This window comes from Prionailurus bengalensis, chromosome C1, assembly GCF_016509475.1.
Source record: "Prionailurus bengalensis isolate Pbe53 chromosome C1, Fcat_Pben_1.1_paternal_pri, whole genome shotgun sequence".
Taxonomy (NCBI): domain Eukaryota; kingdom Metazoa; phylum Chordata; class Mammalia; order Carnivora; family Felidae; genus Prionailurus; species Prionailurus bengalensis.
Genome location: NC_057345.1, coordinates 166,935,298 through 166,956,278, shown reverse-complemented (window position 1 = coordinate 166,956,278; position 20,981 = coordinate 166,935,298). Strand labels below are relative to the sequence as shown.

The 20,981-nt window shown below is 38.1% G+C and overlaps 1 protein-coding gene across 1 annotated transcript; it reads left to right on the top strand.

Moving 5' to 3' along the window:
- The first annotated feature begins 8,676 nt into the window (after window positions 1–8,676).
- LOC122479500 (cytochrome c, testis-specific-like) lies at window positions 8,677–20,816 on the top strand. The gene is made up of 3 exons (XM_043573369.1): window positions 8,677–8,706; window positions 9,537–9,715; window positions 20,666–20,816. Exons 1-3 carry the CDS (start codon window positions 8,677–8,679, stop codon window positions 20,814–20,816), a joined length of 360 nt encoding a protein of 119 aa, XP_043429304.1.
- Window positions 20,817–20,981: the final 165 nt, after the last annotated feature.

Sequence of the window (20,981 nt, the reverse complement as noted above, 5' to 3'; positions counted from 1 at the left end):
GAGAGGGAGACACAGTATCCCAGGCAGGCTCCAGGCTCTGAACTGTAACCACAGAGCCCAATGTGGGGCTCATATCCACCAACTGGCAGATTGTGACCTGAGTGGAAGTTGGAGGCTTAACGGACTGAGCCATCCAGGTGCCCCTATAATGATTTAACTTTTAATGTATTTAAATGTTATCCCAGTTTAATTGTAACTCAGAAAATTGGAGCTGCAGTTCAGTTTTTGTCCAAGGTGCTTGGCACAGTGCTTTGCCCATAGTAAGCACTTGTTTTATTCTTTTGTTGACGCGATAGGATTCCTGCAATCAAATGCTAATGGACCATTCATAAAACATTGAGTTCCTATTTCAAACGAGAACTGGGACACATTGTCAATATACATAGATAATTTAGCTCTTCGATTAGGCAAAAGTTAAACAAAAAAATGGGCTTGGCATATCTGTGCTTAAGGAACGTTCACTCTTGTCCCACTTTGATTCAGCCAGTAACGGCACAGCACTTACCAGTGTTTAAACTCCTGCGAGAGTTGCCACCTTGCGGGATATGGGAGCCAATCAGCAGTGCGGATGGAGCCTGGCCTGCCATTGGTTGGCGCCCACCGGAAGCACATGCCCGCTAGCCTTCTAGCTCAGGTGTTTGAGGCACTACTGTGGGACGGTCAACCTTAAACGTGCGGCGCGGGTTCTGGCCCAGCAGCGGCCTGGATGACTGCCAAGCGTTCACCAGGGAGGTGGTAGGCGGAGCCGCTGACCCTGTGGTAGGTATGAGACTGGCTGAGAAGGAGTGGGCACCGCAGTCTTGTGATCCGAGCGCTCACTGGTTACGGGCCGATGCAGTTTGGGCTAGGGTTCACCCAAAGAGGAGTATCCAACCGTGCTGCTAGTAAGAGGCTCCCCTTAGCCCTAGCCTGGTGGCGTCTAGGTCCCTTAAGTGCAGCATAAGACTGTTTCTAGTGAGGGGCCTCTCTGCAGCTTCTGTGATTTCTGTGTGGAACAGATTCTGACCCGAGCCTCCCACCCACGTTTGGCAGAAGTCAGCCTCAAAATGGGCGTGGTGGCATGGAAGAGCCCAGATTGGCAGTGTGGAAAGCTGGATTCTTACTCCAGTTTAGGGATTCAGGCATGGCAGATTCAAAGAGGGAAAGGCCATAGACATCTGGGGGTGGGGGGATGGGTTCATAGACCTGTAGTGATTTACCCAGGATCACTTCATCTTGATATGTTCCACTGCGGTACTTTTTCCGCTACAGCAGCAGAATCCCACTTTATCTTTTAGTCTGTGTAGTACTCATGCTCCAAATATTCTAATGAGTTCCTCCTCCCGCTTTATTGCTTCAGTTATGTGGGTTTTGTAAATCTGGAAAGCTTTATCCGTGCCTTGATTGTTCTTACCACATCCCTATTTTTATGGGCAAAATTGGAAATGGCAAATACCAGTATTTAAATGGTAAATACCAGTATTTAAAAGCATTTTACTTACTCCTCTTTAAGCATCTTCAGTGTATCATACATTTTGTTCAACACAGGGTTGCTTAGATGTTCTTAAAAGGGAATTGTTAAAAGAGAATTAAAATTGTTCTTCCTCTTTCACTATCTCTCTCCACTTCTTACCAACTTGTGACTTCAAATAAGCCACTTAACTTCTGTCTGCCTCATTTTCCTCATCTGCAAAAATAGATATTAACGGTATCTTTCTCACGTTGTAAAGATATTGATAATACATAAAGCACTTAACTATGCCTGGCCCACAGAAGCATGTATGAGTTTGTTACTCTAATCCTATTTATCATTAGAATGACTTCATTCTTAGAAGAGCGATCATTCTCATACCAGGTGTCACATCTCTGCCCATTTCAGTAAAATTAGCGTGTAACATTATAAAAGTTTCAGGTGTACAACATTGTATTTCTTCTTAGTAACTAAATGTTACTGCATGCAAAATGGATTCACTTGATATCCTTCCTAGTCTTCTTGCCCCTCCCTTACTACTGTTGTGGAATCTATTGGTTTCAAGACACTTTGAAGGTACTGGCACACCAGTGATTGAAGATGGCAGCAGTGAATGTCTTAACTGTAGTAAATATTGGTAGTTTGAACAGTGACAATGGAAATTTTCTTATAAGTGACTTGCATGTGAAATCTATTTGAGGAAAGAGTGGGTTTTTTTTTCCTTTTTAAGAAAAATGTCTGATTTCCTGAGTTATCAGTAACATTTAATAAGAATCAACCTGATTTTTCTACTTTATATAAAAATTGGAAATGATTCTTTAGCTAGTACATAGATGACATTTTGTATTTAAAAATGAGCTTTATGATTATTGTGAATGCATTTTGCTAAAAGTCTGTAAGTTTGTATTTGTGACTAAAGTTCTTTTCTCTATGGACCCTGTTTAAAGGCTCACTGAATTCTGTGACTGTACAGAGACTTGATAGAACTCATATAAGTAGAAATTGAATGCAGTGTTTTGAGTGAAGTTTGGAATTTAAAAGTAAGCTTCTCCTGGATAAAGTGAGTTTCCTTACTCTGCTTTTTATCAGATCGAAAACGCTTAGTTGTTAGTTGACCCAAAGAAAATTTCTGTTTTCCCTTTAGGTGTATTATTGACATTGTTTGGGGTTTCCACATAGATTTAAAAAAATTAGGGAGATACCAATTTTGCAGGTTACTGTATGGGAAGTACTAGTCTCTCTCTGAGTAATAGCTAACTTTACTTAAACAATACTGTATTTTTCAACATCAGAATGACACGAACATTTTCAATTTCTCAGTAGAGTTATAAAGAGAAAATGTGATTAAAACTGTACTGGCAGAGAATTAGGTATTTTCATGATTTCTTTAATAGTAACACTCATTTTAAACTCCATCCCTCACCTCTCTTGCACCCATTCTTCAAAGAGCAGGTAAATAAAACCTGGGTACTGCATTCATTAGCATTTCAAACTACATTTTTTCCTTTTTTGTTGTTTTTGTTTTATTTTTATTTTTATTTTTTTGATTTTATTTTTGATTTTTAAAATTTTACATCTGAATTAGTTAGCATATAGCACAACAATGATTTCAGGAGTAGATTCCTTAGTGCCCCTTACCCATTTAGCCCATCCCCCTTCCACAACCCCTCCTGTAACCCTCAGTTTATTCTCAGTATTTATGAGTCTCTTCTGTTTTGTTCCTCTGCCTGTTTTTATATTATTTTTGTTTCCTTTCCCTTATGTTCATCTGTTTTGTCTCTTAAAGTCCTCATATGAGCGAAGTCATATGATTTTTGTCTTTCTCTGACTAATTTCACTTAGCATAATACCCTCCAGTTGCATCCACGTAGTTGCAAATGGCAAGATTTCATTCTTTTTGATTGTCGACTAATACTCCATTGTATATATATACCACATCTTCTTTATCCATTCATCCATCGATGGACATTTGGGCTTTTTCCATACTTTGGCTATTGTTGATAGTGCTGCTATAAACATTGGGGTGCATGTGTCCCTTTGAAACAGCACACCTGTGTCCCTTGGATAAATGCCTAGTAGTGCAATTGCTGGGTCGTAGGGTAGTTCCATTTTTAGTTTTGTGAGGAACCTCCATACTGTTTTCCAGAGTGGCTGCACCAGCTTGCATTCCCTACAACAATGCAAAAGAGATCCTCTTCACATCCTCGCCAACATCTGTTGTCGCCTGAGTTGTTAATGTTAGCCATTCTGACAGTGTGAGGGGTATCTCATCGTGGTTTTGATTTGTATTTCCCTGATGATGATTGATGTTGAGCATTTTTTCATGTGTCAGCTGGCCATCTGGATGTCTTCTTTGGAGAAGTGTCTATTCATGTCTTTTGCCCATTTCTTCACTGGATTATTTGTTTTTTCGGTGTTGAGTTTGAGAAGCTCTTTATAGATTTTGGATACTAACCCTTTATCTAATATGTCATTTGCAAATATCTTCTCCCATTCTGTTGGTTGCCTTTTAGTTTTGCTGATTGTTTCCTTAGCTGTACAAAAGCTTTTATTTTGATGAGCTCCCAGTAGTTCATTTTTGCTTTTCTTTCCCTTGCCTCTGAAGACATGTTGAGTAGGAAGTTGCTGTGGCCAAGACCAAAGTGGTTTTGCCTGCTTTCTCCTCAAGGATTTTGATGGCTTCCTGTCTTACATTAAGGTCTTTCATCCATTTTCAGTTTATTTTTGTGTATGGTATAAGAAAATGGTCCAGGTTCATTTTTCTGCATGTCACTGTCCAGTTTTCCCAGCACCACTTGCTGAAGAGACTGTCTTTATCCCATTGGATATTCTTTCCTGCTTTGTTAAAGATTAGTTGGCCATACGTTTGTGGGTCCATTTCTGGGTTCTCTATTCTGTTTCATTGATCTGAGTGTCTGTTCTTGTGCCAGTACCATACTGTCTTGATGATTACAGCTTTGTAGTATAGCTTGAAGTCTGGGATTGTGATGCCTCCTGCTTTAGTTTTCTTTTTCAAGATCGCTTTGGCTCTTTGGGGGTCTTTTCTGGTTCCAAACAGATTTTAGGATTATTTGTTCTAGCTCTGTGAAGAATGCTGGTGTTACTTTGATAGGTATTGCATTGAATATGTAGATTGCTTTGGGTAGTATCGACATTTTAACAACATTTGTTCTTCCTATCCAGGAGCATGGAATCTTTTTCCATTTTTTTGTGTCTTCTTCAATTTCTTTCATAAGCTTTCTATAGTTTTCAGTGTATAGATTTTTCACCTCTTTGGTTAGATTTATTCCTAGGTATTTTATGGTTTTTGGTGCAACTGTAAATGGGATCAGTTCCTTGATTTCTCTTTCTGTCACTTCATGGTTGGTGTATAGGAATGCAGCTGATTTCTGTGCATTGATTTTATATCCTGCAACTTTGCTGGATTCATGAATCAATTCTAACAGTTTTTTGGTGGAATCTTTTGGATTTTCCATGTAGAGTATCATGTCATCTGCGAAGAGTGAAGGTTTGACCTCCTCCTGGCTGATTTGGATGCCTTTTATTTCTTTGTGTTGTCTGATTGCAGAGGCTAAGACTTCCAATACGGTGTTGAATAGCAGTGGCGAGAGTGGACATCCCTGTCTTGTTCCTGACCTTAGGGGGAAAGCTCTCAGTTTTTCCCCATTGAGGAGGATATTAGCGTTGGGTCATTCATATATGGCTTTTATGATCTTGAGGTATGCTCCTTCTATCCCTACTTTCTTGAGGGTTTTTATCATGAAAGGATGCTGTATTTTGTCAAATGCTTTCTCTGCATCTATTGAGAGGATCATATGGTTCTTGTCCTTTCTTTTATTGATGTGATGAATCACATTAATTGTGTTTTTTTTTTTAATTTTTTTTTCAACATTTATTTATTTTTGGGACAGAGAGAGACAGAGCATGAACGGGCGAGGGGCAGAGAGAGAGGGAGACACAGAATTGGAAACAGGCTCCAGGCTCTGAGCCATCAGCCCAGAGCCCGATGTGGGGCTCGAACTCACGGACCGCGAGATCGTGACCTGGCTGAAGTCGGACGCTTAACTGACTGCGCCACCCAGGCGCCCCACGTTAATTGTTTTGTGGATATTGAACCAGCCCTGCATCCCAGGTATAAATCCCACTTGGTCGTGGTGAATAGTTTTTTTAATGTATTGTTGGATCTGGTTGGCTAATATCTTGAGGATTTTTGCATCCATGTTCATCTGGGAAATTGGCCTATAGTTCTCCTTTTTAGTGGGGTCTCTGTCTGGTTTTGGAACCAAGGTAATGCTGGCTTCATAGAAAGAGTTTGGAAGTTTTCCTTCCATTCCTATTTTTTGGAATAGTTTCAAGAGAATAGGCGTTAACTCTTCCTTAAATGTTTGGTAGAATTCCCCTGGAAAGCCATCTGGCCCTGGACTCTTGGTTTTTGGCAGATTTTTGATTATTAATTCAATTTCCTTCCTGGTTATGGGTCTGTTCAAATTTTGTATTTCTTCCTGTTTCAGTTTTGGTAGTGTATATGTTTCTAGGAATTTGTCCATTTCTTCCAGATTACCCATTTTATTGGCATATAATTGCTCATAATATTGTCTTATTATTGTTTTTATTTCTGCTGTGTTGGTTGTGATCTCTCCTCTTTCATTCTTGATTTTATTTATTTGGGTCCTTTCCTTTTTCTTTTTGATCAAACTGGCTAGTGGTTTATCAATTTTGTTAATTCTTCCAAAGAACCAGCTTCTGGTTTCATTGATCTGTTCTACTGGTTTTTTTTTTTTTTGGTTTCGATAGTGTTAATTTCTGCTCTAATCTTTATTATTTCCTGTCGTCTGCTGGTTTTGGGTTTTATTTGATGTTCTTTTTCCAGCTCCTTAAGGTGTAAGGTTAGGTTGTGTACCTGAGATCTTTCTTCTTTCTTTAGGAAGGCCTGGATTGCTATATAGTTTCTTCTTATGACCTCCTTTGCTGCGTCCCAGATGTTTTGGGTTGTGGTGTTATCATTTTCATTGACTTCCATATACTTTTTAATTTCCTCTTTAACTTTTTGTTTAGCCCATTCATTCTTTAGTAGGATGGTTTTCAGTCTCTAAGTATTTGTTACCTTTCTAAATTTTTTCTTGTGGTTGATTTCGAGTTTCATAGCATTGTGGTCTGAAAATATGCACGGTATGATCTCGATCTTTTTGTACTTACTTAGGGCTGATTTGTGTCCCAGTATATGGTCTATTCTGGAGAACATTCCACGTGCACTGGAGAAGAATGTATATTCTGCTGCTTTAGGATGAAATGTTCTGAATATATCTTTTAAGTCCATCTGGTCCAGTGTGTCATTCAAAGCCATTGTTTCCTTGTTGACTTTTTGATTAGATGATCTGTCCATTGCTGTGAGTGGGGTGTTGAAGTCTTCTACTATTATGGTATTACTATCTATGAGTTTCTTTATGTTTGTGATTAATTGATTTATATATTTGGGTGCTTCCACATTTGGCACATAAATTTTACAATTGTTAGGTCTTCTTGGTCTATAGACCCCTTGATTATGATATAATGCCCTTCTGCATCTCTTGATACAGTATTTATTTTAAAGTCTAGATTGTCTGATGTAAGTATGGCTACTCCGGCTTTCTTTTGTTGACCATTAGCATGATAGATGGTTCTCCATCCCCTTATTTTCAATCTGAAGGTGTCTTTAGGTCTAAAGTCGGTCTCTTGTAAACAGCACATAGATGGATCTTGTTTTCTTATCCATTCTGTTACCCTATGTCTTTTGATTGGAGCATTGAGTCCATTGATGTTTAGAGTGAGTACTGAAAGATATGAATTTATTGCTATTATGATGCTTGTAGAGTTGGAGTTTCTAGTGGGTTCTCTGGTCCTTTGTAATCTTTGTTGCTTTTGGTATTTTTTTATTTATATACATGTATTTTCATCTTTTCTCCCCTCAGAGAGTCCCTCTTAAAATTTCTTGTAGGGCTGGTTTAGTGGTCACAAACTCCTTTAATTTTTGTTTGTCTGGGGAACTTTTTATCTCTCCTGCTATTTTGAATGATAGCCTTGCTGGATAAAGAATTCTTGGCTGCATGTTTTTCTGATTCAACACACTGAATATATCCTGCCACTCCTTTCTGGTCTGCCAAGTTTCTGTGGATAGGTCTGCTGCAAACCTGATCTGTCTTCCCTTGTATGTTAGGGACTTTTTTTCCCTTGCTGCTTTCATGATTCTCTCCTTGCCTGAGTATTTTGTGAATTTGACTATGATATGCCTTGTTGATGGTAGGTTTTTGTTGAATCTAATGGGGGTCCTCTGTGCTTCCTGGATTTTGATGTCTGTGTCTTTCCCCAGGTTAGGAGTTTTCCACTATGATTTGCTCACATGACCCTTCTACCCCTATCTTTTTCTCTTTCTCTTCTGGGACCCCTATGATTCTGATGTTCCTTTTTAATGAGTCACTGATTTCTCTAATACTTAAATCGTGCTCTTCTGCCTTAATCTCCCTCTTTTTTTCTGCTTCATTATTCTCTATAAGTTTGTCCTCTATATCACTGATTCTCTGTTCTGCCTCATCGATCCTTGCCACCGCTGCATCCATCCGTGATTGCAGCTCAGTTATAGCATTTTTAATTTCATTCTGGCTATTTTTTACTTCTTTTATCTCTGCAGAAAGGGATTCTAATCTATTTTCGACTCCAGCTAGTATTCTTATCGTGATTCTAAATTCTGGTTCAGACATCTTGCTTGTATCTGTGTTGGTTAAATCCTTGGCTGTCGTTTCTTCATGCTCTTTCTTTTGGGGTGAATTCCTGCTGACTTCTGTAGTTCAGGTTGTGCCGATTGTTGTGTTAATCTTCCAATCAGTTTTCTAGGTGTGTAGGATGGTTTAGTGTTGTTCTGGCTGTATTTCATGGATGCGAGACACACAAAAAACTTCCATGCTGTTCTGCCATCTTGGCTCCTCTCCATATTTTTTTCAAGTTGAAATTATTTCAATTTTTGCATAATTGTAGTTAGAGGAGGCATTTATTTAGTTATGCAACAAAGTTTTGGGTACTTTTAACCAAAATATCTTTGTACAAATTTTATTGTATGTGTCTATCACTGTATAATAAAATAAAATCTTCCCTATTTACAACTGTGTATTTTGCACTGCATTGGTGTTAAACACATACAAATGCTGACTGAAATCAATATTACTTGATTGCTTTGAGATAATGCTTGGTCTAACATGGTAGATGTGTTTATAGCTGAGAGTAAAGTAAATGAGAAATTATGTGTTACATATAGCCTGCTGTGGCCTCATTCTTTTCTGTATGATTTTTAATTTTACAGTTTTATCTATTATTGCAGGCATAGAAGTGCTTATAATATCACAATTAAACACCTTTCCTTTGTTCTATCCTTATTTTTTTTTTTTACTTTTTTTTTCAACATTTTTAATTTATTTTTGGGACAGAGAGAGACAGAGCATGAACGGGGGAGGGGCAGAGAGAGAGGGAGACACAGAATCGGAAACAGGCTCCAGGCTCCGAGCCATCAGCCCAGAGCCTGACGCGGGGCTCGAACTCACGGACCGCGAGATCGTGACCTGGCTGAAGTCGGACGCCTAACCGACTGCGCCACCCAGGCGCCCCGTGTTCTATCCTTATTTTTAAACGAGGGGAATACCAAATTAGAAATATATGCTTTGCATCATTTTTTGCACATGCCCTTTTTGGAAGTGAAAAGAAAAAATAGAATATAATTGACCTACATAAATCACTATAGTTGTGTGAAGGCTGAAGTAAAACCAGGCTTATACCATAGTATAAGTTCCTGAAGTAGCTATAGCTAGAAATTTAAAATAAACCTGTTACATGAGATGATGTCTTTATAAAATTAGGTGCTAGAGTATATTTGGTTTTGAGCAGTCCGACTTTAAAGGATGCATACTTAAATTACCTTTTTAAATATAATTAGTATTCATTTTAAAATGGTGGAGTTTTTTTCCCAGTTTTGCAAATCTGGTGTGTATATATACACACACACACACACACACACACACACACACACACACATGTTGGTGTGTGGTTTAATGTTTTATTGCAGGATAGAAGGGGAGATGCTAAAGCAGGTGAGAAGATCTTTATTCAGAAATGTGCTCAGTGCCACACAGTGGAAAAAGGTGGAAAACACAAGACTGGTCCAAATTTCTGGGGCCTTTCTGGCCCTGGACGAAAAACAGGACAAGCACCAGGATTTTCTTTTTCTGATGCTAACAAAAACAGAGAGAAAAACTAGGCAGTTGTGGCAGAGAACTAGAAACTTTGTAGCAAAGAGAAAAGACATGATTTGATAGAATTCTCTAGTTTGCTGCATTAAAAATAAAATCATCATGTTTATATTACTGAAATACTGGTTTATATCATAAGATCTGTGTTTAGATACCTGGTTTCTTTTTGATCACACAGGTTTTTACCTATACAAGGTGTTTCATTTTATGCAGTACATCCATGTTGAAAAGCATGAGCTAAATTAAAAAGATCAAACCATATTTTAATGGCATAATGGTAGTTTTCTATTTGTAGTAGTGATTTCTATTTGTAGTAGTGGGAGGTTGTTATAAAATAGTTTGAAAAAATATATCCCGCGATTTCTTTGTTGGTGGAAAGTGGGTGGATGGCAGTTAACATGAGAAAGCATTTTAGGGTTAAAATTAAAAATGGTTAGAAAAGACTATAATATCTGTGCAAAGAAATTTGTTATTCCCAGATATATGTGTACATACATACATATCATTAACATTCACCTCAAAAATAGGGTATAACTCGAAATAGACTGTAACTCTTTTTTGAATTGTTCTTGGAGGCTTGCAATTTCTTACTGGCCCAAATTTCAGATCAGTACAACACTACTATTTGGAAAGGTTTTTATTTTATTTTGTTTTTGTTTCTTTTTATTATTTTTATTGAGGTGAAATTCACATAAAATTAGCCATTTTTAAGATTTATTTATTTTTATTTTAGAGAGAGAGCTTGCACAAGTCAGGGAGAGGGGCAGAAGGTGAGAGAGAGAATCTTAAGCAGGCTCCATGCTCAGCACAGAGCCTGACCCCAGGCTCAATCCCATGACCATGGGATCACGACCTTAGCCAACATCAAGAGTCAAATCCTCAACCAACTGAGCCACCCAGGTGCCCCAACATAAGTCTTTTAATTAATTAATTTATTTATGTTTGTTTATTTTTTGCAAGAGAGGGAGAGAGAGAACATGAGTGGGGAGGGACAGAGAGAGAGGGAGACAGAGGATCCAAGGTGGGCTCTGTGCTGATAGCAGTGAGCCAGATGCAGGGCTCAAACTTACAAACTGCGAGATCATGACCTGAGCCGAAGTCAGACACTTAACTGACTGAGTCATGAGACGCCCCAACATTAGCTATTTTAAAGTGTACAAGTCAGTAACATTTAGGGTATCACAATATTGTGTAATCAACACCTCTTTGTAGTTTCAAAACTTTTTCATTACTCCAGAAGAGCTCCTGTACCCATTAATCACTCCCCATTTTCTCCTACCCTTAATCAACCTCTAATCTGCCTCCTATTTGTCTGGGTTTGCCTATTCTGCATAGTCTTAAAAAAGAAATCATAAAATATGAGCTTTTGTATCTGGCTTCTTTCGCTTGGCATGTTTTCAAGGTTCATTGAAGTTGTAGCATGTATCAGTGCTTCATTCCTTTCTGTGGCTAATCATATTCCATTGAATGTATATATCACAATTTGTTTATCCATGTATCAGTTGATGAACATTTGGATTGTTTCCACCTTTTGCCTATTGTGGTAGTGTTGCTATGAATATTTGTGAATAAGCATTTGTTTGAGTCCCTGTTTTCAGTTCTTTTTGATATGTATATGTATATGTATATGTATATGGTGGGTCATTTGTTAAATCTATATTTAACTTTTTGAGGAAATACCAAATTGTTTTCCACAGTAGCTTTGCCATTTTACATTCCCATCAGTAATGTAGGATTCCTATTTCCTTATATCCTCTCCAATGCTTGTTCTTTTCTTTTCTTTTTAAAATTGCCATCTTAGGGGCACCTGGGTGGCTCAGTTGGTTAAGCTTTCAACTTGGCTCAGGTCATGATCTCGTGGTTTGTGAGTTCGAGCCCCACGTCGGGCTCTGTGCTGACAGCTTGGAGCCTGGAGCCTGCTTTGGATTCTGAGTCTCCATCTCTCTCTACCCCTCCCCACTGTGCTCTGTCTCTCTCTGTCTATAAAAAATAAGTAAAATGAAGGGGCGCCTGGGTGGCTCAGTCGGTTGAGCGTCCGACTTCAGCTCAGGTCATGATCTCGCGGTTCGTGAGTTCGAGCCCCGCATCAGGCTCTGGGCTGATGGCTCAGAGCCTGGAGCCTGCTTCCGATTCTGTGTCTCCCTCTCTCTCTGCCCCTCCCCCATTCATGCTTTGTCTCTCTCTGTCTCAAAAATAAACTTAAAAAAAAAAATTAAATGGGGCGCCTGGGTGGCGCAGTCGGTTAAGCGTCCGACTTCAGCCAGGTCCCGATCTCACGGTCCGTGAGTTCGAGCCCCGTGTCGGGCTCTGGGCTGATGGCTCAGAGCCTGGAGCCTGTTTCCGATTCTGTGTCTCCCTCTCTCTCTGCCCCTCCCCGTTCATGCTCGGTCTCTCTCTGTCCCAAAAATAAATAGACGTTGAAAAAAAAAATTAAAAAAAAAATTAAAAAAAAATAAGTAAAATGAAAAAAAATAAATAAAATTGCCATCCTAGTGGGTGTGAAGTGGTATCTCACAATTTTGCTTTGCATTTTGTTAATGAATGATGATGTTGAACATGTGTTAATATGCTTTGTTAAAAGAAAACCACAGACCCAAAATGGAGTCACTTGTGGTAGGCACAGGACACCAAACCATGGCTTAGTACCTAACCTAATTGTAGTTTCAACCTTTGCCAGAATGTAATCTTAACCAGTTAGTCTGGAATTTCCTGGTGGGCACTGGTAAGGTAATCCACCTGGTTTGTTCCCCAAAAGGAGGTGACCTTGCCTGAAATAATTCTTCCTTGTTGTTGTTATGACTTCCTTTTCCTGCCTTTAAAAACCTTGCCCTTTCTGTCGCCCTTTGTACTCCTTTCTACATGCTGCCTGATTCATAAATCATTGAATAAAGCCAATTTGATCCTTAAATTCACTCAGTTGAAATTTTTCTGTTTAACAACTTGTTGGCCATTTGTATATTTGGAAAAATGTGTCCTCTGCCTATTTTTTATTTGAAGTGTTTGTCTTTTTTCTTGTAAGAGTTCTTTATGTATTCTGGACACTAAGCCCTCATCGAATAGGAGATTTTCAAATATTTTTTTTCATTCTGTAGTTTGTTTTCATTTGGTTGATAAGGTCCTTTGATGCACAGAAGTTTTTAATTTGCATAAATTCCATTTATCAATTTTTTTGTTGGTATTTTCTTGGTACCAAATCTACGAATCTATCACCAAATCTAAGGTCCTACTAAAGATTTACCCTTGTGTATTCTTCAAATACTTTTATAGTTTTGGCTCATATATTTAGATTGTTGACCCATATTCATTTCATTTTTGATAGTGAGGAAATAGTTCAATTTCTTTCTTTTTCATGTGGTTATCTAGTTATCCCAACTCCATTTCTTGAAAGATGATTATTTCCCAGTTGAGTGGTCTTGATACCCTTGTTGAAAAACAGACTGGCCATATATGTTGGGGCTTGCTGCTGCATATTCAATTCTATTTTTATTACTGTTTTTATTACTGTAGTTTTGTAGTAAGTTTTGAAATTAGGAAGTGTTGAGCCCTCCAGCTGTGTTTTTCTTTTTTGATATTATTTTAACTGTTCAGGGCCTTTTGCAATTCTGTGAATTTGCGGATCACCTTCCTCATTTCTGCAAAAATTTTGGAATTTTTGATAGAGATTGCATTATGTCTATAGATTGTTTTGGGGGTATTGCCATTTTAGCAACACTAATGTTCCAATGTATGAACATGGGATGACTTTCCATTTATTTAGGTCTCCTTTCATTTCTTTAAGCAATGTTTTATAATTTTCAGTGTATGAGTCTTTCACTTCCTGGGTTAAATTTTTCCTAAGTATTTTATCATTTTAGAAACTATTATAAATAACATTGTTTTCTTAATTTTCTTTTTGAATTGTTCATTGCTTGTATATAAAACACAACTGACCTTTGTATGTTGACCTTGCACCCTGCTTTGCTGAATTTGTTAGTCCAATAGATTTTTGTGGCTCCTTTGGGATTTTCTATATTTAGAATCATATCATCTGTGAATAGAAGTGGTTTTACTTCTTCCTTTCCAATTTGGATGGCTGTTATTTCTTATTACTCCCTAATTGCTCAGGCTAGGACTTCTAGTGGAATTCTGAGTAGAACTGGTAAAAATGTTCCTGATCTTAGAGGGAAAGTTTTTAGCTTTTCTGGGTATGATATTATCTGGGAGTTTCCAAAAATCCCTGTTTTCATGTTAGGCAAGTTATCTTTTATTCTTAGTTTACAGAGTGTTTATGTCATGAAAGAATATTAGAATTTGTCAATTTTTTTTCCTGCAGGTATTGAAACAATCATCTATTCTTTTTCCTTTTGCTCTATTAATGTGTTATGCTAAGGTAATTGATTTTCTTATATTGAATCATCCTTGCATTCCTGGGATAAATCCCATTTGGCCATAGTGTATAATTCTTTTAATGTGAGTTGGATTTAGTTTGCTAGTATTTTGTTGAGGATTTTTGCATTAGTGATAAGAGTTACTGGTTTGTAGTTTTCTTGTGGTGTCTTTGTCTGGCTTTGGTGTTTGGAGAAGTTTAAAATACAGATTATTGCAACTGTAAGTACTCTTCATACATGATTTGAATTTGGTATTTTAAAATTTCTTAATGGGTTTTATAGTGCTTGTATTGTGCTTATTTGATTGAGCTTTGTGGACTATATTGTAGGAGAAGGGTTTAAAGAGAGGAGTTGGCGTTTTGTGCACAATGTTTTTTGTTTGAGTGCACATGTAATAGCTTAATTTTGTCAAAAGAGGGATTTTGCTTATTTTAACCTGTGTTAATATTTCTAGTAAGATAGTGTCTTGGGTTGGTCTTAGCCTATCTATAGTGATGTTATTGACTAGAAATGCCTGGGGACACTCACCTGGGCCCATACTACTTGTAGTGAGCCCCTACAGAAATCTCCCCAGCCAAAGTTGGTAATGTGGCTGGACCAGGCCTTGTGGTTCTTATTATGATGGCAAGACACACCTCAATCAGCAACTATCAGGGAACTTTGAAAAGACAAGATTTATTACTCACAAGTCCTGGAGGTTGGATTGGATGCCTGGGACCACCCAGTGAGGTTGAGAGGAGAGAGAGCACGCGAGAGAAACAGAGTGAGAGCAAGCTAGTGAGCAGGTCTAGCGTTCTGCTTTTATTGGAGTCAAGGGTGGGATGCCTAGGGTTTTGAAGGTTCACTCTTTATTGGTGAATTTAAAACATAAGGGTGGGAATTAAAGCATGGGAAGGGAAAAACAAGCAGTCCTCAAATGCAGTTATCTAAGTCTACCAGAGCTTTCTAAAAAGGGGGGTTGGGGCGCCTGGGTGGCACAGTCGGTTAAGCGTCCGACTTCAGCCAGGTCACGATCTCGCGGTCCGTGAGTTCGAGCCCCGCGTTGGTCTCTGGGCTGATGGCTCAGAGCCTGGAGCCTATTTCCGATTCTGTGTCTCCCTCTCTCTCTGCCCCTCCCCCGTTCATGCTCTGTCTCTCTCTGTCCCAAAAATAAATAAAAACGTTGAAAAAAAAAAATTAAAAAAAAAACAAAAACCTGTAATTAAAAGTATAGTGTTTTCCTGAGTTCTGGAAAATTGTTCTAGCAAGTTATCAAACTTGAGAGGATCCTGAGAACCCTCTAATTTATAGCCAGTTGATTAGAATTTTGGGTGGCCTGGGACCCCAAACTTGTACCTGGTGTCTGAAGTGAGGGCAGAATTGCTGGGGACTCTGAAGTCAGTTTTAATTCCAGGCAATAAGTGTCAATGTTGAATTGCATTTATTGCAATAGGATTTCTCATTGATAGACTGTTGAATAAATAAGTCTGAAACTTAGATTTATTATTTGAATGTGGTTCTTTAGTTTTTAAAGTAACATCTTCCTATAGTGTCATTTTATTATTTTATTATCACATTATAAGTGCACTCAACTTTTGAGTCCTAACTTGTAGACTAGTTATAACCTAACATTTATTTCTCTAGCTGCCAATTTTATTGCTTGTTAGCATTGATTACAAATAATATTAAAACTTACTACAAATATATCTCTTATTATAGATTGTTGTCAAAGATTAAAAGCTGCATAGAAGGTTTGGCTTTGGGGCGCCTGGGTGGCTCAGTCGGTTGAGCAGCCGACTTAGGCTCAGGTCACGATCTCGCGGTTTGTGAGTTCGAGCCCCGCGTCGGGCTCTGTGCTGACAGCTCGGAGCCTGGAGCCTGCTTTGGATTCTGTGTCTCCCTCCCTCTCTGCCCCTACCCCACTCACACTCTGTCTCTCTCTCCTTCAAAAATAAATAAACATTTAAAAAAAAAAAAAGAAGGTTTGGCTTTAACATTATTTAAGAATTAGAAATAAAATTTCCCTAAGTCAGATCAGTTAAGTAATATTTGTGACTTATTTGGGGATATAATATTGCTATTTGTTTTACTGGTTACATAAGAATAATAAGTAGCAGAATGAAATTGGATTCCTATATTAAACCACTTATAAAAATTAACTTGAAATGGGTAAAAGACTTAATTAAATTTAAGTCTTGAAATTATAAAACTCCTAGAAGAAAACATCTTATTTTTAAAAAATTTTTTAAAGCTTTATTTATTTATTTTTTTCTTTTTTTTTTTTTTAAATTTTTTTTTTTTCAACGTTTATTTATTTTTGGGACAGAGAGAGACAGAACATGAACGGGGGAGGGGCAGAGAGAGAGGGAGACACAGAATTGGAAACAGGCTCCAGGCTCTGAGCCATCAGCCCAGAGCCCGACGCGGGGCTCGAACTCACGGACCGCAAGATCGTGACCTGGCTGAAGTCGGACGCTTAACCGACTGCGCAAGATCGTGACCTGGATGAAGTCGGACGCTTAACTGACTGCGCCACCCAGGCGCCCCAAAGCTTTATTTATTTTTGAGAGAGAGAGAGAGAGAGAGGGAGGGAGAGCAAGCATGAGTGGGGGAGGAGCAGAGAGAGAGGGAGACACAGGATCCGAAGTAGGCTCTAGGCTCTGAGCTGTCAGCACAGAGCTCAATGCGGGGCTTGAACCCACAAACCGTGAGATCATGACCTGAGCCGGTGTCGGACGCCTAACCGACTGAGCCACCCAGGTGCTCCAGGAAAAATCTTCTTGGCATTGATCTTTGTAATGATCTTCTGGATATGACACCAAAAGCACAAACAACAAGAACAATAATCATTAGTGGGACTGCGTCAAACTAAAAAGCTCCTGCACAGCAAAAGAAACAGTCAACAAAATGAACAGCAACCTATGTAATGGAAGAAAATATTTGTAAATTATATATCTGAAAGTCTTTGTAAGTTATATGTACACAATTGGGAACTAAACCCCAGCACACAATGGGCAGGGATTGATATTCAAAATCTATAAAGAACTGATGCAACTCAGTAGTGAAAAAGCAAACAACCCAAATAAAAAAATGGGCAGAGGAACTGAATAGACATTTTCCCAAAGAAGGCATATAAATGGACAACAGGTACATGAAAAGGTGTTCAACGTCACTAATTATCAGGGACATGCAAGTGAAAACCACAGTGAGATATCACCTCATGCCTGTTAGAATTGGTATCATCAAAAAAGACAAGAAATAACAAGTGTTGGCAAAGGTGTGGAGAACAGGAAACACTTGTGCATTGGTGGTGGAAGTATAAATTGGTGCAGCCATTATGGAAAACTGTGGAGATTCCTCAAAGATTAAAAATAGAACTACCATATGATCTAGTAATCTCATCTCTTGGTATGTATCCAAAGGAAATGAAATAGGATCTGGAAGAGATATCTGCCCCCCACGTTCACTGCAGCATTATCCACAATAATACTGGTTAACAACCTAAGTGTTTATCATCAGATGAATAGAGAAAGAAGATTGTGGTAAATGTATACATTGGAATATTCAGCCATGAGAAAGAAGGAAATCCTGCCATTTGCAAAAGCTTAGATGAACCTTCAAGGCATTATGCTGAATGAAATAAGTTACAGGAAAAAATACTGTTTAATATCAATTATGTGTGGAATCTTAAAAAGTCAAACCCAGGGAGTTTTAGGAAAATGGCAGAGTGAGAAGATCCTGAGCTCACCTCATCCCATGGATACACTGAGATAACAGCTATATCTATGCAAATAACTCTGGAAACAACCTGAAGATTGGCAGAACAGACCTTCCACAGCTAATCATAGAGAGAAGGCCACATCAAAAAGGTTAAGAGGAGTGGAAACACAATTGGGAACTAAACCCCCAGCACACAATAGGTGAGACATCACAAACACAGAGATGTGAGAGGATCAGACTCCACACCAGGCACTCCTGGCACAGAGGACTTGAACTGGAAGACAAATCCCCATAATATCTGGCTTTGAAAATCAGTGGCTTAACTCCAGGAACTTCAACTTCAACAAAGATGTTTAAAACATAAAAGAAGCAGTCAGAGCTGAGAATTCAATAATTGAGATTAAAAAAATGCACTGGAGGGAATCAAGAGCAGATTAGAGGAGGCAAAGGAACTATCAGCCATCTGGAAGACAGGGTGATGGAAAGCCACTAAGCTGAATAGCAAAAAGGCAAAAGAATAATAAAAAAGGAGAATAGGTTAAAAAACCTCTGCAACATCATCAAGAATAATAACATTCACATTATAGGGATTGCAAAAGGAGGAGAGAGAAAGGGGTAGAAAACTTATTTGAAGAAATAATAGCTGAAAACTTCCCTAGCCTGGGGAAGGAAACAAACATCCAGATTCAAGAAGCACAGAGGGCCCCTAACAAGATGAACCTAAGGAGGTCCACACCAAGACACAAAATAATTAAAATGGAGACAAGTGCTGATAAACAGAATTTTAAAAGCAGCAAAAGAAAAGAAAAACAGTTACATATAAGGGAAACCTCATAAAGCTATCAGCTGATTTTTTTTCAGCATAAACTTCTTAGGCCAGAAGGGAGTAGCATGATGTATTCAAAATGCTGAGAGGAAAAAACCTACAACTAAGAATATTTTACCCAGTAAGGTTATCATTCAGAACAGAAGGAGAGATAGTTTCCCAGACAAACTCTAGACTGAAAAAAAAAAAAAGTTAAAGGAGTTCATCAGCACTAAACAAGCCTTAGCCTTATAAGAAGTATTAAAGAGAATTCTTTAATTGAAAATATCATAACTAAAAATTATGACAGGAAAAAATTTCAGAGGTAAAAGGAAACATATAGTTGAGGTAGTAGATTAATCACTTGCAAAGCCAGTATGGAGTTTAAAACACAAAAGTAGTAAAAATAAATTATATCTACAAAAACTAGCCAAGAGATACACAAAACAAAAATAATATGACATCATATATGTAAAAACATGGAGGAGAGAGTAAAAATTTAATGCTTTTAGAATGTGTTTAGACTTAGGGGACCATCAACTTAATATAGACTGCTTACACATAAGCTGTTCTGTGTGAATCTAATGTTCTGTCTGAATTTGTGGTAACCACAAATTAAAAACCTGTAATAATGCACAAAATAATAAAGAGAAAAGAATCTAAATGTAACACTAAAGAAAGCCATCGAACTACAAGGGAAGAGAGCAAACAAGAAAGGAATAGAGAAGACCTGTAAAAACAACCAGAAAACAATGAACAGAATGGCAATAAGTATGCAGCCAATCAGTAATTACTTCAAATGTTAGTGAACCAACTGCTGCAATCAAAAGGCATATAGAATGGATATGAATGGATAAAGAAAATTAAGACCCACTTATATGTTGCCTACAACAGATACTTTATTTAAAAACATTAAAAAAAATGTTTATTTATTATTGAGAGACAGAGAGACAGAGCATGAACATGGGAGGGGCAGAGAGAGGGGGAGACACAGAATCTGAAGCAGGCTCCAGGCTCTGAGCTGTCAGCACAGGGCCCCAAGCGGGGCTTGAACTCACAAACTGCAAGATCATGACCTGAGCCAAAGTCGGACGCCCAACCGACTGAGCCACCCGCGTGCCCCAAGAGATACTCACTTTAAATGTAAGGACATACACAGACTGAAAGTGGAGGGTTGGAAAAAGATATTCCATGCAAATGGAAATCAAAAGGCAGACTGTGTTTTCTTCTTTAATCCTGGCTCCTCTGACCGACCCTTCGTGGTGTCAAATTGAATTTAGGAAGATTTTCACAGCCAGCTTCATAGTCAGAGGACTATGACTTACCCCTTAGGATTTACCACCTACTTTGGAGAACTCTTCTTTTGAGATCATTAGTGACAGATGTCCTCTTAACTCCATCCAGGTTTTATATTTTTGGTAGTCTTCTAATTATATTAAGTTTGATAAATTTTATCAAAAGTGGAGTTAGTATTTCTGTCTCTCTTTGTCCATGTTCTTTTTGACTGGTTTTAGAAAGGAAAAAAAGAAGAGACAGCCTTTAAGTCTCATTATAAAACTGGATTCCTGAAACCATACGTTTTTGATAGAGATTTTGGACAGAGGCAACTTGTTATGATTGGAAGAAAAAACATGAAAATGAGTTAGCAGTCACCATTCTTAACTCTAAATAGTCTGTATCTTAGGGCAAGTTCTTCTTCTCTCTTTGGGTCATCTATTCATCTTCAAAATGAGGGGTTGGATTAATTTCTAAGGCCTCTTCTAGAAGGAACTTTGATTCTAGGAGAATAGGGTACTGCTTATGTCCAACATGTCTGGAGTTGGAAGTTTATTCCTGTACCTTGGGCCATGCTAAATAGCATGTGAGTATTAGATTTCTATAGGGAACCCTAAGACTAGAACACCAAAAACTAACTTTGGAATTTTCTTGTAGATCAGAAACTGTAAGTATTCCCAGTTGTAATAGTTTTCCTATTGAATCCAGGAATAATCTTCTGTTCAAATATGTGGGTCACATCGGAAAGTAAACCTTACAAATTTAACTACACAAACTTAAAACTTATTTTCACCTTTGTAGGTATTATCTGGGGAGAGGAAACTCTGATAGAATATTTAGAGAACCCAAAGGAATATATCCCTGGAACTAAAATGGTCTTTGCTGGTCTTAAAAAGAAGAGTGAGAGAGATGATCTTATTCAGTATTTGAAACAGGCAACATCTTCATGAAATGCTCTTGCACCTTAATACCAGTTATAAACCAATAGTTCCAGTTTCAAATATTGCATGTTTAAGGAAGTCATATTTGATCTTTTTTGATCAGCCTGTAGTAAGTTTAACATTTAAAAATAAAAGTTGATGGAACGCCTGGGTGGCTCCGTCAGTTAAGCGTCC